This window comes from Coregonus lavaretus, assembly GCF_964263955.1.
Source record: "Coregonus lavaretus genome assembly, chromosome: 33".
NCBI classification, from domain to species: domain Eukaryota; kingdom Metazoa; phylum Chordata; class Actinopteri; order Salmoniformes; family Salmonidae; genus Coregonus; species Coregonus lavaretus.
Genome location: NC_140020.1, coordinates 9,694,221 through 9,708,163, shown reverse-complemented (window position 1 = coordinate 9,708,163; position 13,943 = coordinate 9,694,221). Strand labels below are relative to the sequence as shown.

Sequence of the window (13,943 nt, the reverse complement as noted above, 5' to 3'; positions counted from 1 at the left end):
TGCAGCGATACGCCATCCCATCTGGTTTGCGCTTAGTGGGACTATCATTTGTTTTTCAACAGGACAATGACCCAAAACACACCACCAGGCTGTGTAAGGGCTATTTGACCAAGAAGGAGAGTGATGGAGTGCTGCATCAGATGACCTGGCCTCCACAATCACCCAACCTCAACCCAATTGAGATGGTATGGGATGAGTTGGACCGCAGAGTGAAGGAAAAGCAGCCAACAAGTGCTCAGCATATGTGGGAACTCCTTCAAGACTGTTGGAAAAGCATTCCTCATGAAGCTGGTTGACAGAATGCCAAGAGTGTGCAAAGTTGTCATCAAGGCAAAGGGTGGCTACTTTGAAGAATCTAAAATAAAAAATATATTTTGATTTGCTTAATACTTATTTTGGTTACTACATGATTCCATGTGTTATTTCATAGTTTTGATGTCTTCACTATTATTCTACAATGTAGAAAATATTAAAAATTAAGAAAAACCCTTGAATGAGTAGGTGTGTCCAAACTTTGACTGGTACAGTATTTTATTCTTATTTACAATAACAGTGACTCCAAAATGACACAATACATTATTTACCATTCATTTCTACTAGCCACAAAATAATCTGGAACACAACCAAAACAAACAGCAAATGCATCATTGCGTGCTAGAAATATGGGACCAAATACTACACTTTTGACTACACATATAAGTGAATTTATCCCAATAATTTTGGTCCCCTAAAATGGGGGGACTATGTACAAAAAGTGCTGTAATTTCTAAATGGTTCAACAGATATGGATGAATACCCTCAAATTAAAGCTGACAGTCTGCACTTTAACCTCATAATCATTGCATCATTTCAAATCCAAAGTGCTGGAGTACAGAGCCAAAACAAAACAGAAAATGGTCACTGTCCCAATAATTACGGAGGGCACTATATATCCTCCCACCTATTAATCTTCATTTAGAAAGGGACAACACGCCCTTCACAACTCAAGTGTGACAGCCTTTATTTAAGCCTGTTGACACTAAGGTGATTGTCTGTCCCCTCAGAAGCTAATAAGTATTGGTACTGCCAGTCATAACGCATGAGTCATTACACAGAGCGGGTGGGGTGGGGTGCTGTTTAAAATGCCAGGCCTGTTCCCCATTTATTATCTCATATCTCACTTGTTCTCCATGTACTTCTTTACTTCCTCCTACATTATCACCAGTCTGGGAGGAGTTATACATTACTGTTATGTCAAAATAGAAAAATGCATTATCTTATAAACTTATATAAAGAATGAATATCAGAGGCATTCTACCAACCTCACCATTCTCCCCTCAATATCCCAGTGGGCCAAATTATGGCTGTCTATAAACTGTGTGTGGATCATTAGATTTTAGTGTCCTGGGTCAAAGCAAAGGCCATTTCATCAGTTACAGCCTCAGTTGGCTTTGAATGAAGGTTAACAGCTGGCGATATAAGCACCTATAAACTTCAATGCCACTTGATGACCGTCATTTCTCTCTGAGGGTAATGATACATATTGGCTCTGATTCTGGACTGAATTTATCAATCTCAGGTCAACTTGATGTTACATTTCGTCATTCAATGATCATCCACATTGAGATTAAAATGAGAATCTGCCACTTTGGAATAGAAACAATATAGGCCTACAGTTTTAGAATATGAATAATGCATTTCAAACACCTACACACATACTGTATCACACTATAACATATATTCTCATGAATTCACTATGATATGCTATGCACTATGTTTTCTTACTCTGTTGAGCTGGTCATTGCGTACTATCATCTCAGTGAGCTCTTTCAGGGCATCTTCCATGTGTGCCACAAACTGCAGGGAGGGCTGTCTGTGGGAGGCCCAGTGGTCCATTGCCTGAGCTGCCTGCAGGAGCAGTGAGTGAGCGGGCAGGGGCCTGGCGTCCCTACTAGCTGCCACCATACAGGACAGTAGCTGGCACACTGAGTCTGCCACCACCAACCTGTCCCCGTCCCTGTCCAGGCTAAGCCCTCCCGCCTCTGCTCCCATCGCCTCCCCCTCCACCCTGTTCGCCCCACACAGGCTTTGGAAGAACTGCATGAGGAGCAGCATGGCCTTTCCCAGAGGGCCTGACTTACACAGACTGGAGAATGGGATCTGGGGAGCCGTGGTGGTGACAGGTGGAAAGGCTAGCTGGGCACTGGGTGGTTCTGCAGAGTCTTGAGCGGGTCGCAGTGTCTCTTTGTTGTTTTCTGTCCCACAGCCGGAGTCTATATCTGAGTTGAGCTGGTCTTTCAACGAGCCTGGCCCCACGAGGTCCTGAGAGCAGGCCCATGAAACCATCTCCTGCAGGTTGCACCAAGTCAGACAGACATGATCTTATTAGGATCATTGTCAGCCTCATTATATTCTGTGACACTGAATGAAGCATTGTATCTACAACATTATTGGTTGTCACCCAATTAGCTTTGTTATTAAACCTCATTCAATCATGTCTCTCTCACCTTTATAGCAATCCACTGTCACCTTGTGTAATTTCATAGCACTGTAGTGTCTGAAGGTCTATTGATTTTGCTGATGTTTGCAAATGGTGTAATAGATGAACTTTACTCTGCTTTGCTGAAGCATTTGGAAAAGCATTGCTACATAGGTTTCTTGGAATAGAGGACATTTGGAGATATGTGAAAGCCGGGGATTGGTTTATTAAAATCACGCCATATTACGTTACATTGGATATAAATACTGTGTCTTAAACAAAGGACTGAGAGAGAGACAACATATTGGATCAACAGATTGGCCGTTTCTCTCCAGATATAACTGCAGATATCTGTAAATTAATACTGTGAACTTTGATACAATAAATCTTTATAATCAAAGAACAGTGTAAGCGGACTTCTTATCATCCCGGCATTATCAGCAACGCTGTCTTGGACACCACAGCACGTCAAAGGACGAGGGGCCTTCTTTCCAAAACAACCTTGTGTGTCCATAACCTCATTAGTGAGCTAGATACATTAGCCACAATGCTCCTTCAGTTCAATAATACACCCGGCTAATAGCTAGGCTCTGAAAACAGCAGCTTCTCCACTCCTCATGTAGACATTGTAATCCAATTACCATCCATGCAGAGCAGTCCTTTACTAACTGAAAATGAGCTACATTTAATGAGCATGAATCAGGCTGTTCATCAATTGAACAAAATAATAAACTGGAGGGAGGCTATTTACCGTGGCAGTACACGGCTGTAGAGCCACTGTGGCTCTGGGCCTATCCAGCAGCTCTAAAGTACAGTGGGCCTACTGTATTGTATATGTGATTGACCAATCTTGGTGACACATTCTTTTAATATTATGAGGTGTACTATAAGTCACACTTGGGGGAGAGGTGGTTAGCTAGCAGGGGGAGAGGATGGATGAATGAGACCCACCAGCACCTGCTCCACTGCTGTTCTTTGAGAGCATCTGGGTGAGTAGGAACTCTTGTCGCAGTCTAAGCACTTCCTCCTGAAGGCCCTGGGCTTTGGTTTTCCAGGCCTCATCCTGGCTCCTCAGTTTACTGGCCAAATGTTCCGGTTGCTGTCGACCACTTCTCCCGGGAGGTTTACTCTTCATTAGTACAACAGCCACTGCATGTTGAGCTTTCCTAACACCCCATTCCGCGATGTCTATTCCTGAAAGCAACCGAAAACAATAATCTTGTCAAAGTAGCTATGTGATGTTGTTCTGTTAGCTAGCTAGCTATCTCCTAATCTTATTCACTACTAGACACTTCCCCCTATACTAGCTAGTCAATTAGCATTACATTTACATTTACATTTTAGTCATTTAGCAGACGCTCTTATCCAGAGCGATATACTGGCTCCCCGTGGGAAACGAACCCACATCCCTGCCGGCCAAACCCTCCCCTACCTTGGACGACGCTTGACCAATTGTGCGCCGCCCATGGGTCTCCCGGTTGCGGCCGGCTGCGACAGAGCCTGAACTCTAACCAGGATCTCTAGTGGCACAGCTAGCACTGCGAAGCAGTGCCTTAGACCACTGCGCCACTCGGGAGCATTGGCCCCAGGCTGGGACGAGATTAGCCATCTTCGAGCTAGCAACTGTTAGCCCAACGTTTGCAAGAAATCGGCTAGCTAACGTTAGCTAGCCCAGCAATGTCACGATGATTTGCTGCATAACCCTGGAGATTGTAAACAAACCTTGGTTAAAACAAACAACAAGCGTCTGTTGGTGTTCTAATTATATGGAGAGGAAGTACAAACCAACGACGCTAGACAGAGTGGAATTTGTTTAAGCAAAAGGCAGTTTATTCAAACAGAGATATCTTGTCCTACTAGTTAACATGCATGGACCTAATCATATGCCTCTCTGTAGAGTCAGCTGAAAAGGGTGTTTTTTACAGAGTTTACAGCATTACTTATACAATGTAACATAAAGGGAGGGATTCTTCTCCTAGTCCCTCGATTGGTTCCAGAGGCGTGGGAGGCGGATCTGCTCTGTCCAGAGCAGATGCCCCATTGGTGCACGGCAGAGTCCTCTGCCCTTGGCACCCGACCAGTAGAAAGGGGAGTGGAGTGTGACTGTTCGTGCGGAGAAATGTCTGTGTGTCAAGGAAACTCGTGAGGAGGAACTGGCGGTTGGGGCCTGTGGTTAGGGTGTTTCCTGTTATTGCACTCCTGTAAGATTAGGCCATCTGGTGATATGGTGTTCTTTTCTGTCTCTTGTTTGTCCTATTACTCTTCCTCAAATGTTATGCACAGAGAACAGTACGCTGTTAGTTTCAGACATATGACACGTCATGCTACAAACTAGCTAGCCAAACGCGTTAGCTAGCTCACCATCGGTAACGTTAGCAGGAGGACTTTGCTCCAGTTTGTGATCCATCAAGCCGAGTTCATCGTCACCTGATGAGGGGCGGAATTCCACAACGGTCATTTTAGCTAGCTAACCTTAACCATGTTATGTGGAAAATATCAGATATTGACTCCTGGACCGTCCGTCTGTAGGAGCACGTTAGCTGGCTAGCTAGATAGGCCATTGGTCGTTGGTTAGCCTCTCGCGCATGATGATAGCAGTCAATCATTTCAGAGCGTGCACACATGGTAATGATCTTAACTGCAATGGTTTTTACTACTGAACATATCCACTACTTTAAACTCCTTAGCTGACGTGTTTAGACTAGAATAAAATGTGGTAGACTTGACCTGCTCTTGCGGATGCCCTTGCCAATTTATTGAGATGCATGAATACACCACACCAAAAGCTTGATTTTATGTACCAAAAGCTTGATTTTATGTCTGTTTTAAAACGAATTTCCTGCAATTCTACGTAGTAATGATTTATGTTCACTACTTGGTCAATTGATTTGATGATTAAATATATGCAAATAAATGATATGAATTGATAGTTCAGCCCTGTGTTTCCTTTTATTATTTATTCTGTAATAGGTACACTATATATACAAAAGTGTGTGGACACGCCTTAAAATTAGTGGATTCGGTTATTTCAGCCTCACCCGTTGTTGACAGGTGTATAAAATCGAGCACACAGCCATCTCCAAACATTGGCAGTAGAATGGCCTTACTGAAGAGCTCAGTGACTTTTAACATGGCACTGTCATAGGATGCCACCTTTCCAACAAGTCAGTTCGTCACATTTCTGCCCTGCTATAGTTGCCCCGGTCAACTGTAACTGCTTTTATTGTGAAGTGGAAACGTTTAGGAGCAACAACGGCTCAGTAGCGAAGTGGTAGGCCACACAAGCTCACAGAATGGGACCGCCGAGTGCTGAAGCACGCAGCGCGTAAAAATCGTCTGTCCTCGGTTCCAACACTCACTGTCGAGTTCCAAACTTCCTCTGGAAGCAACGTCAGCACAATAACTGTTCGTCTGGAGCTTCATGAAATGGGTTTCCATGGCCGAGCAGCCGCACACAAGCCTAAGATCGCCATGCGCAATGCCAAGCGTATGTTGGAGTGGTGTAAAGCTTGCCGCCATTGGACTCTGGAGCAGTGGAAACACGTTCTCTGGAATGATGAATCACGCTTCACCATCTGGCAGTCCGACGGACAAATCTGGGTTTGGTGGATGCCAGGAGAACACTACCTGCCCGAATGCATAGTGCCACCTGTAAAGTTTGGTGGAGGAGGAATAATGGTCTGGGGCTGTTTTTCATTGTTCGGCCTAGGCCCCTTAGTTCCAGTGAAGGGAAATCTTAACGCTACAGCATACAATGACATTCTAGAGGATTCTGTGCTTCCAACTTTGTGGCAAACGTTTTGGGAAGGCCCTTTCCTGTTTCAGTATGACAATGCCCCCATGCACAAAGCGAGATCCATATAGAAATTGTTTGTCGAGATCGGTGTGGAAGACCTTGACTGGCCTGCACAGAGCCCTGACCTCAACCCCATTGAACACCTTTGGGATTAATTAGAACACCGACTGCGAGCTAGGCCTAATCGCCCAACATCAGTGCCCGACCTCACTAAAGTACCTGTAGAAATGTTCCAACATCTAGTGGAAAGCCTTCCCAGAAGAGTGGAGGTTGTTATAGCAGCAAAGGGTGGGGACCAATTCCATATTAATGCCCATGATTTTGGAATGAGAAGTTCGACGAGCAGGTGTCCACATACCTTTGGTCATGTAGTGTATATTGTAACCATGTATTCAAGCTAATCAAATCAAAGTTTATTTAGTGCTGTCCTTTTAGAACCACGAAGGGCGCTCTAATCGTTTAAAATAACACTCATCAAGATATGTTGCCTACACCTATTAGTCCTACTCATCATTTATTATTATTATTACAAATAGAAGATTATCACTTCCCACAATGGTGCTCGTTTAGTAAAGTTAGATCAAAGCTGAATCAATGTCTTGCAAGATCACATAACGATTAAGTAGTATTTTACATAACAGAACCGAATAGCATAGCAGGCCTATAACATTACTGCTACACCAAAAACACCTAGTTTTTAATGAGATTTTAGAATGGTTAGCTGAAGCTGAATAGTCAGAAATATATATACTGTATAATGCGCCAAAACTCAGAGCCACTATGCAGGATATATTCTTTGATTGAAACACAATAGAAGAAAGGCTAATAGTTTGTTAACATCATCTGCTCTAATTCGCTCACGAAACAGTAATTCAAGAAGATCTAAATGCATAGGCTATTCCCATGAAACTGATTGAGATCAATCAAATGATTGGCATGCAGATGCAGTGTTCACTGGTAAAACGTGAATAATTATAATTCCCGATTGACAGTGATGATGGCCTATTTTGAACGTAGGTATGCCTAACTTGGTGTTTGATGGTATTAAAAATAGAACAATAGCACTACACCACTGCAAGTCAGATCTGTGGTAGGTCTGTAGCCGTGGTGTCTGTGTGCTGCATGTCTTCCCCGCTGGCTTCATCCATCTGAGCAGAAGCCAAAATGAAACCGTCCCGTGCTCATTATGAACAGGGTAAATAAAGGACCTTGAATGACAGCACCATTGACCACTCCTATGTTCACCCTGAGACTTAGTGCCACTGTTTTGATCTGCCCTGACCACGTTTTAGCCTTCTTCTCCATTTATATACATTGCGTCATAGCCTACACTTGGATTAGCCTACACTGTAATTCATTAAACTGGACTGGATTATTTTCCTGCACCAGCATTGCAATCCAATGCATGCACGATTTATGCAATAAACTGAGATGTATTGGGGCGCTGTAAATGTTTTGGGGCTGTGCTACAGAAGGCTATATCAGTCTGCTAATACAGGACTAGTAAAGGCCCAGAGTACTACTTTTGTGAAATTTTGTTTTTTAATAAATAAAAAAAATCCTATTTTTCAGGTGGTGCTGCAGCACCCCTATGTCCCGCGGCTATGCTCAAGGCCATCTCTTGACTCACAGTGACAGAGTTGTGACAAAGGAAAGCAGCAAGGAAACTGTCACTGTCATACCAGTCATGATGGAACAAGACCTTGGCCAGCGTCAGGTAGACGTACAGTCAAATACTTTAACATAGTAAACAAGTGATCAAAGAAGGCCTTCTCAGTTACAACAGAGAGTGGGGAGAAATTGTGTCCCAGTCATAAAATTGATTAGACTCTAAATTGACCTGATTTAAAGAAACTCATTGATTTGACAACATGAATTAACCCATGCTATTCAGGATTCTCATCATAAAGAATGATTCTAGCATCCAATCTACGTTCGATAAATAGGCTAGTTATGATAAACATCCTCTATTAATTACATTTAATTGGTTTACACATTGACATTATTAGGACTATTAGTTCAATATGTGAAGATGTTAGTCGTAATCTACAAGGACCCAGACCTGGGGGCAATATCCAAGTCACTATACATCAATCCCCACTGGGCACACAGACGTCAGTTCAACGTCTAGTTCTGATTTATATTTGGTTGAGTTGTCAACTAACGTGAAATCCACAAAAAAATTCACCATCATTGGATTTAGGTTAAAGGTTGTGTGAAAAAATATGAAATTCCCTTAAATTGATGACTTTTTGCAAATCCAATCAGTTTTCCACATTGATTCAACTTCATCACATTGAATTATTTTGTTGAAATTACATGTAAATGTTGACTCAACCAGTTGTTGCCCAGTGGGTCATGATTAGCATTTAAGCTCTCCTCCCAGATGCAGATGCAAATTCCACAAGATTGCAGAAAGTGTCTCTGTCAATGTAAATCCAATAAGCAACTGCTTGACCTAATTTTCTCACAATCAGATGAGGATGATTATGATCCATTCTCTAAAGCTTGACTCTGTGCAACACCTGGGTGGGGAAAGAGAATGAACACCATCATCAAATTGTATTGAAAATTACAGCCTAATAAAGATTCATAATGCCCCACTTAAAAGTGAAGTTTAAGAAGAGTGAAGGCAGAACATGGAGCTAGACATAAAATATCCACTTGATAGGCTATAGAGACTTATTGGCTTCAACATCTTTACTCGAAAGGGAACAATATTTTTGTCAATATGCAGTGCACAATTGATTTCCTCTATGATAGAGTGACTTGAGGGATTGTGAGGATATAACTAATTCAAACGCTAATAGAGGTTGGCTTCCCTTTATATTTGCACCAACATATTAATAATTTACAAAGTTAATCACGAAGTTCACAAAACCCATCTGTCTCAACTCTCAATTTTCAACTTGTGGAGATACAAAAAGACTGGCTATATGCCATACAAAAAGACAGGCAGACAGGCTATGCCAGGGTTCCCCAACTGGCGGCCTGCATGTGATTGATTTTAGTTGGCCCCTCAAATGTTCTGAACAAAAATAACTTTACCATCTCCTCAAGAAAAAATTGGCTAGCAGCTGAATCTAGTTGATGATCCCTGGGCTACACCATTGTGGTTTTACATTGATTCAGCATATAAATAGGCCTGCCCTACAGCATTAACTTATGAGCCCTGTTGGTCTGACTGGAGGACTGTCATTTTTTGTAGGCTATAGTGCAGAGAGGTTGCCACATTGTCATTCATTTATACAGCCTACAACGTCTGTATGTTTTATTTATTGAGAGAACAGAGCACAACCAGTATTGTATAGTCTAAATACACTATAATGATATCACCAACAACATAATAAGTAGAATCATCACAAATCGTGACTTTCCCTGTTAAACTAATTACATTGTAAGGAACCTTCGAAGAGGAGCCTTCTGCAGACCGCCAGAGTGGAGCTATCCAAGGTTCTGATTTACAGTTTTCTGGCGATGCACTGTATCTCAATGCTATGTGGCCGAGTGCATTGTAAATGTAAGATTTATTTTTGAAGATGTTAGTTAGGCCTATTGCAGATATCCTACCATAACAATATCTGCATGTCAAATAGTTTTTCTTGCTACGATGTATAAACCCAAGGGCATTAAGACCTGGTGGATGAAACCACTTGCTCAGCCTGGAGAGAGAGAGAGAGAGAGAGAGAGAGAGAGAGAGAGAGAGAGAGAGAGAGAGAGAGAGAGAGAGAGAGAGAGAGAGAGAGAGAGTTAGAGAGAGAGAGAGAGAGAGATCGATGATATCTGTAGGGTTCTGCCAGCGCGAGCGTTCTCTATAAAACCACGCGTGAAGCCTCGCCAGCGCCCAACTTCTGAAGTGCAGCAGATCCAACACAGTGCCTTTGAGAGCAGATAAACAGACTCAAAGAACAACGAATAAAGAACGCAAACTGCTACAGATCATTATCTGCACATTATCTGCACGTTTAATTGTGCAAACTAAGGACAATCAATATTGGATATAATGGAATTGCTCTTCTCATAATTATATTATATTTAATTGAAAAGCTAAATATACAACCAACAGTAAAGTAAATAAATGGGAAGTCAAGACAATAAGGATATTTCAAGAAGAAGGGTTCACATTTTCTCCCTGTGATTGTTATATAATCAACGTGCCTCTGATGGACACCGATGGGGATTGAGCTGCGTTTAACCTGGAAAAGTGTAAAGGAATGCAACTTTTAAGTTGGGTAAGCAGTCCCAGTGCACCCTTTTTGAAGGGTTTTCTTCAACGCTCGATGAAGTGTCAAAAAAGTGTCGAGGAATGGAGCGCGCCAGTCAGTTGAAGCCAACGTCTTTTATTTATGTAGAGTTCTGGAATATGTCAACCAATGATACCAATGTAAATTTAACGACAAGAGAGGAGGAGAAGGATAGTTTGACTTTCCAAGCTGGTTTAGCAGTTACATTATCCCTGATAACTTTTGCAACAACATTATCAAATGCATTTGTTATTGCTACTATTTATCAATCCAGAAAACTGCATACGCCTGCAAACTTTCTGATAGCATCGCTCGCCCTGACAGACCTTCTGGTGTCGGTATTGGTGATGCCAATCAGCGCGCTATACACGGTGAGTCAAACATGGACTTTGGGCCAAGTTATGTGCGACATATGGTTGTCTTCAGACATTACGTGCTGTACCGCATCCATTCTTCATCTGTGCATAATTGCTCTGGACCGTTACTGGGCAATAACAGACGCGGTTGAGTACACCAAGAAGCGCACACCAGCGCGCGCTGCGGGGATGATCGTCACTGCCTGGGTGATTGCCATCTCCATCTCACTGCCGCCCTTCTTTTGGCGTCAGGTGAAAGCGGAGGAAGTTACCACTTGCAATGTGAACACTGATCACATTTTCTACACAATTTATTCCACTTTTGGAGCCTTCTATATTCCCACGTTGTTACTCATAGCCCTTTACGGTAGGATCTACGTGGAAGCCCGAAAGAGGATCTTGAAACAGTCGTCTAATAATAAACCGGGGAAAAGACTCACCTCTGCCCATTTGATAACAAACTCGCCAGGTACAAACTCTGTGGCATCCACCGCCTCTCTAAATTACGGGACGAACGAAATCTCTTCTTGTGACGCTAATAGCTCACCTGCCAATGTAAACCATGTGAAAGTCACTGTATCCGACGCGCTCCTGGAGAAGAAGAGGATCTCAGCTGCCAGGGAAAGAAAGGCGACTAAAACGTTAGGGATCATTCTTGGAGCTTACATCATATGCTGGCTACCGTTTTTCATTTACACCTTAGTGGTTTCAGTCTGTGCCTCATGTTTATATCCAGAATTATTTGACATATTTACTTGGTTGGGTTACCTTAACTCTTTAATAAACCCCATCATATACACCATGTCCAATGAGGATTTCAAAAAGGCTTTCCACAAACTAATACGCTTTAGATATTGCAGGTCCTGAAAATAGGCTACCAGACAAAAAAGGCTGCCAAAACCATTACATTTTGTTCAGCTATGTCAAACTGCACCTCGCCAATAATTGCAACATGTTAACTCTCATTCATCATCAACCTGTAAACAGCAGTATTGTATCTTGCATGATTTCGAAACGCCTAGCAACAGTATTATTTTAATTACATTATAGCCTTCAGAGGCATACAGTACATGGCCTGCAGTCATATTCTGGAAACTTGATTATTTAGCAAAACAAGAATGTATTGATCTATCACTGCTAGCGACATTATTATACTAAATATATTATAGCCTACTTCATAGGCATACAGTACACGGCCTGCAGTCATATTCTGGAAACGTTATTATTTTGCAAAACAAGAATGTATTGATCTATCACTGCCATTATTGAACAATCTATCCAGAAACCATAGACTATAATCTCTGATGCCTTCCTTATGATTGGCAGTCATGAGATTAACACCCACCCTAAACAATTAATATTCCAACCTAAACCAACATTTTGATAAACATTTTTCCATTATTGATATGAAAGGTTAATATTAAGGAGTATGTGTTGGAAATCAGTAGACTTTGCCATGGAATCATGTAGCTTGTTCTGGGGGGCAGAATGTCTGAACAGACACAGTGGGAATAGAGAGGCTTGATATAACGTTTAATATTTAAACATGGATGGAAAGCCTGCTGTATGACCAACGCTGTATGACACACAGAGTTACTGTAGACTAACTGGTATGAGGAAATTATAAGCACAAGGTTCTGAGCCCTCTAGGAGGGCCCCTCCCCATTAGAAAGAAATAGGGTATGTCCCAATAAGAACTCCTTTCTCCTGAAGTGTACACTCATTCATCCCACGGGGGGCCAGTATGAAAAATGTATGCACTCTCTAACTGTAAGTTGCTCTGGATAAGAGCGTCTGCTAAATGACTAAAATGTAAAATGTAAATGTAATTCACTACTCCCCACATCTCTAAAATCATTGGATTGTTGTAGTCAATCATTCCACCATGTGTCTTATACCAGTCATTACCTTTCTTACACCAGTCATTTCCCTGCATACTTTGAGAGGAAGGAGATAAAATTGGGACACAGCCTACAGAGACCTTTTCCGTTCCATTTCTTGTATGTTTTCTACTGGCTCGACTCCTAAATGAGATCAGCATGGATTTTATGATAAAAGAACATCACTAATTTCATCTCATGGTCAATGTAAATAATCGTTACTCTATTACTTTATTGTGGGTAATATTGTTTACTTCAGACTGGACTATAAGCTGACCGCTTGTTGTTAAACAAGCCACAATCAATGTATTTATATCCGTATGCATTGTAACATATATGTATGTGTGTATGTATGTATGTGTGTAAATGTATTTATTTATGTCATTTTCGTTATATTTTGCTATGAAGCTGCTTAAATTGCCTGCGAGTGTTCACTCTGCTGCAACCTGATTATGGGTATTAGCCTACAGATTACTGTTGGTAGATTTATACCAATCAAACTCAAATATGACAGACAAGAATACAGACAACTAACACATTTCTTCACCTACAGTACCATTACTCATAATGATCATGTTTCCAAGATGTCTCAGCTTGCTTTCCCTTTACATTCCATGCAAGGCTGCATGTGTTAAGTGCAAGATCAAATAGCAAAATTTACAGAGATAATAAGCTGTTGAAAAGCCATTCAGATTTGATTGGTAAACATCACTTTTTGAGGAATACAACCACAGTAAACTACAGAGATGCAATAGTAACAGCCAAGAAGATAAACGACAAAGCAGCCACACACAGATATACCATATTGATCTACAGTACTTGCTTTATAATGGCAAACTATGTTCATGAGTTATACTATTGCAGTATTCATGTAATAGAAATTCTATACTGAACAAAAATATAAACGCAACATGCAACAATTTCAACAATTTTACTGAGTTACAGTTCATATAAGGAAATCAGTCAATTTAAATATATAAATTAGGACATGGAATTCACATGGATGGGCCTGGGAGGGCATAGGCCCACCCACTTGGGAGCCAGACCCAGCTAATCAGAATGAGTTTTTCCCCACAAAAGGGCTTTATTACAGACAGAAATACTCCTCAATTTCATCAGCTGTCCGGGTGGATGGTCTCAGACGATCCCGCAGGCGAAGAAGCCAGATGTGGAGGTCCAGGGCTGGCGTGGTTACACGTGGTCTGCAGT

At 41.8% G+C, this 13,943-nt stretch overlaps 1 protein-coding gene and 1 pseudogene across 2 annotated transcripts in view; one reads left to right on the top strand and one right to left on the bottom strand.

Moving 5' to 3' along the window:
* LOC311108133 (meiosis-specific protein MEI4-like) overlaps positions 1-4,865 on the bottom strand; it is a 39,094-nt pseudogene extending 34,229 nt beyond the window's left edge. The window contains exons 1-3 of the transcript in view: positions 4,820-4,865; positions 3,410-3,676; positions 1,765-2,328 (exon numbers count right to left, since the gene is read on the bottom strand). The product of the transcript in view is annotated as a meiosis-specific protein MEI4-like (transcript). The remainder of the gene's footprint in view (positions 1-1,764; positions 2,329-3,409; positions 3,677-4,819) is intronic.
* Positions 4,866-10,560: 5,695 nt separating this feature from the next.
* On the top strand, positions 10,561-11,721 carry LOC311108705 (5-hydroxytryptamine receptor 1B-like; the record flags this gene model as incomplete). Its single annotated transcript, XM_084151425.1, has 1 exon — positions 10,561-11,721. One exon carries the CDS (start codon positions 10,561-10,563, stop codon positions 11,719-11,721), a length of 1,161 nt encoding a protein of 386 aa, XP_084007551.1.
* Positions 11,722-13,943: the final 2,222 nt, after the last annotated feature.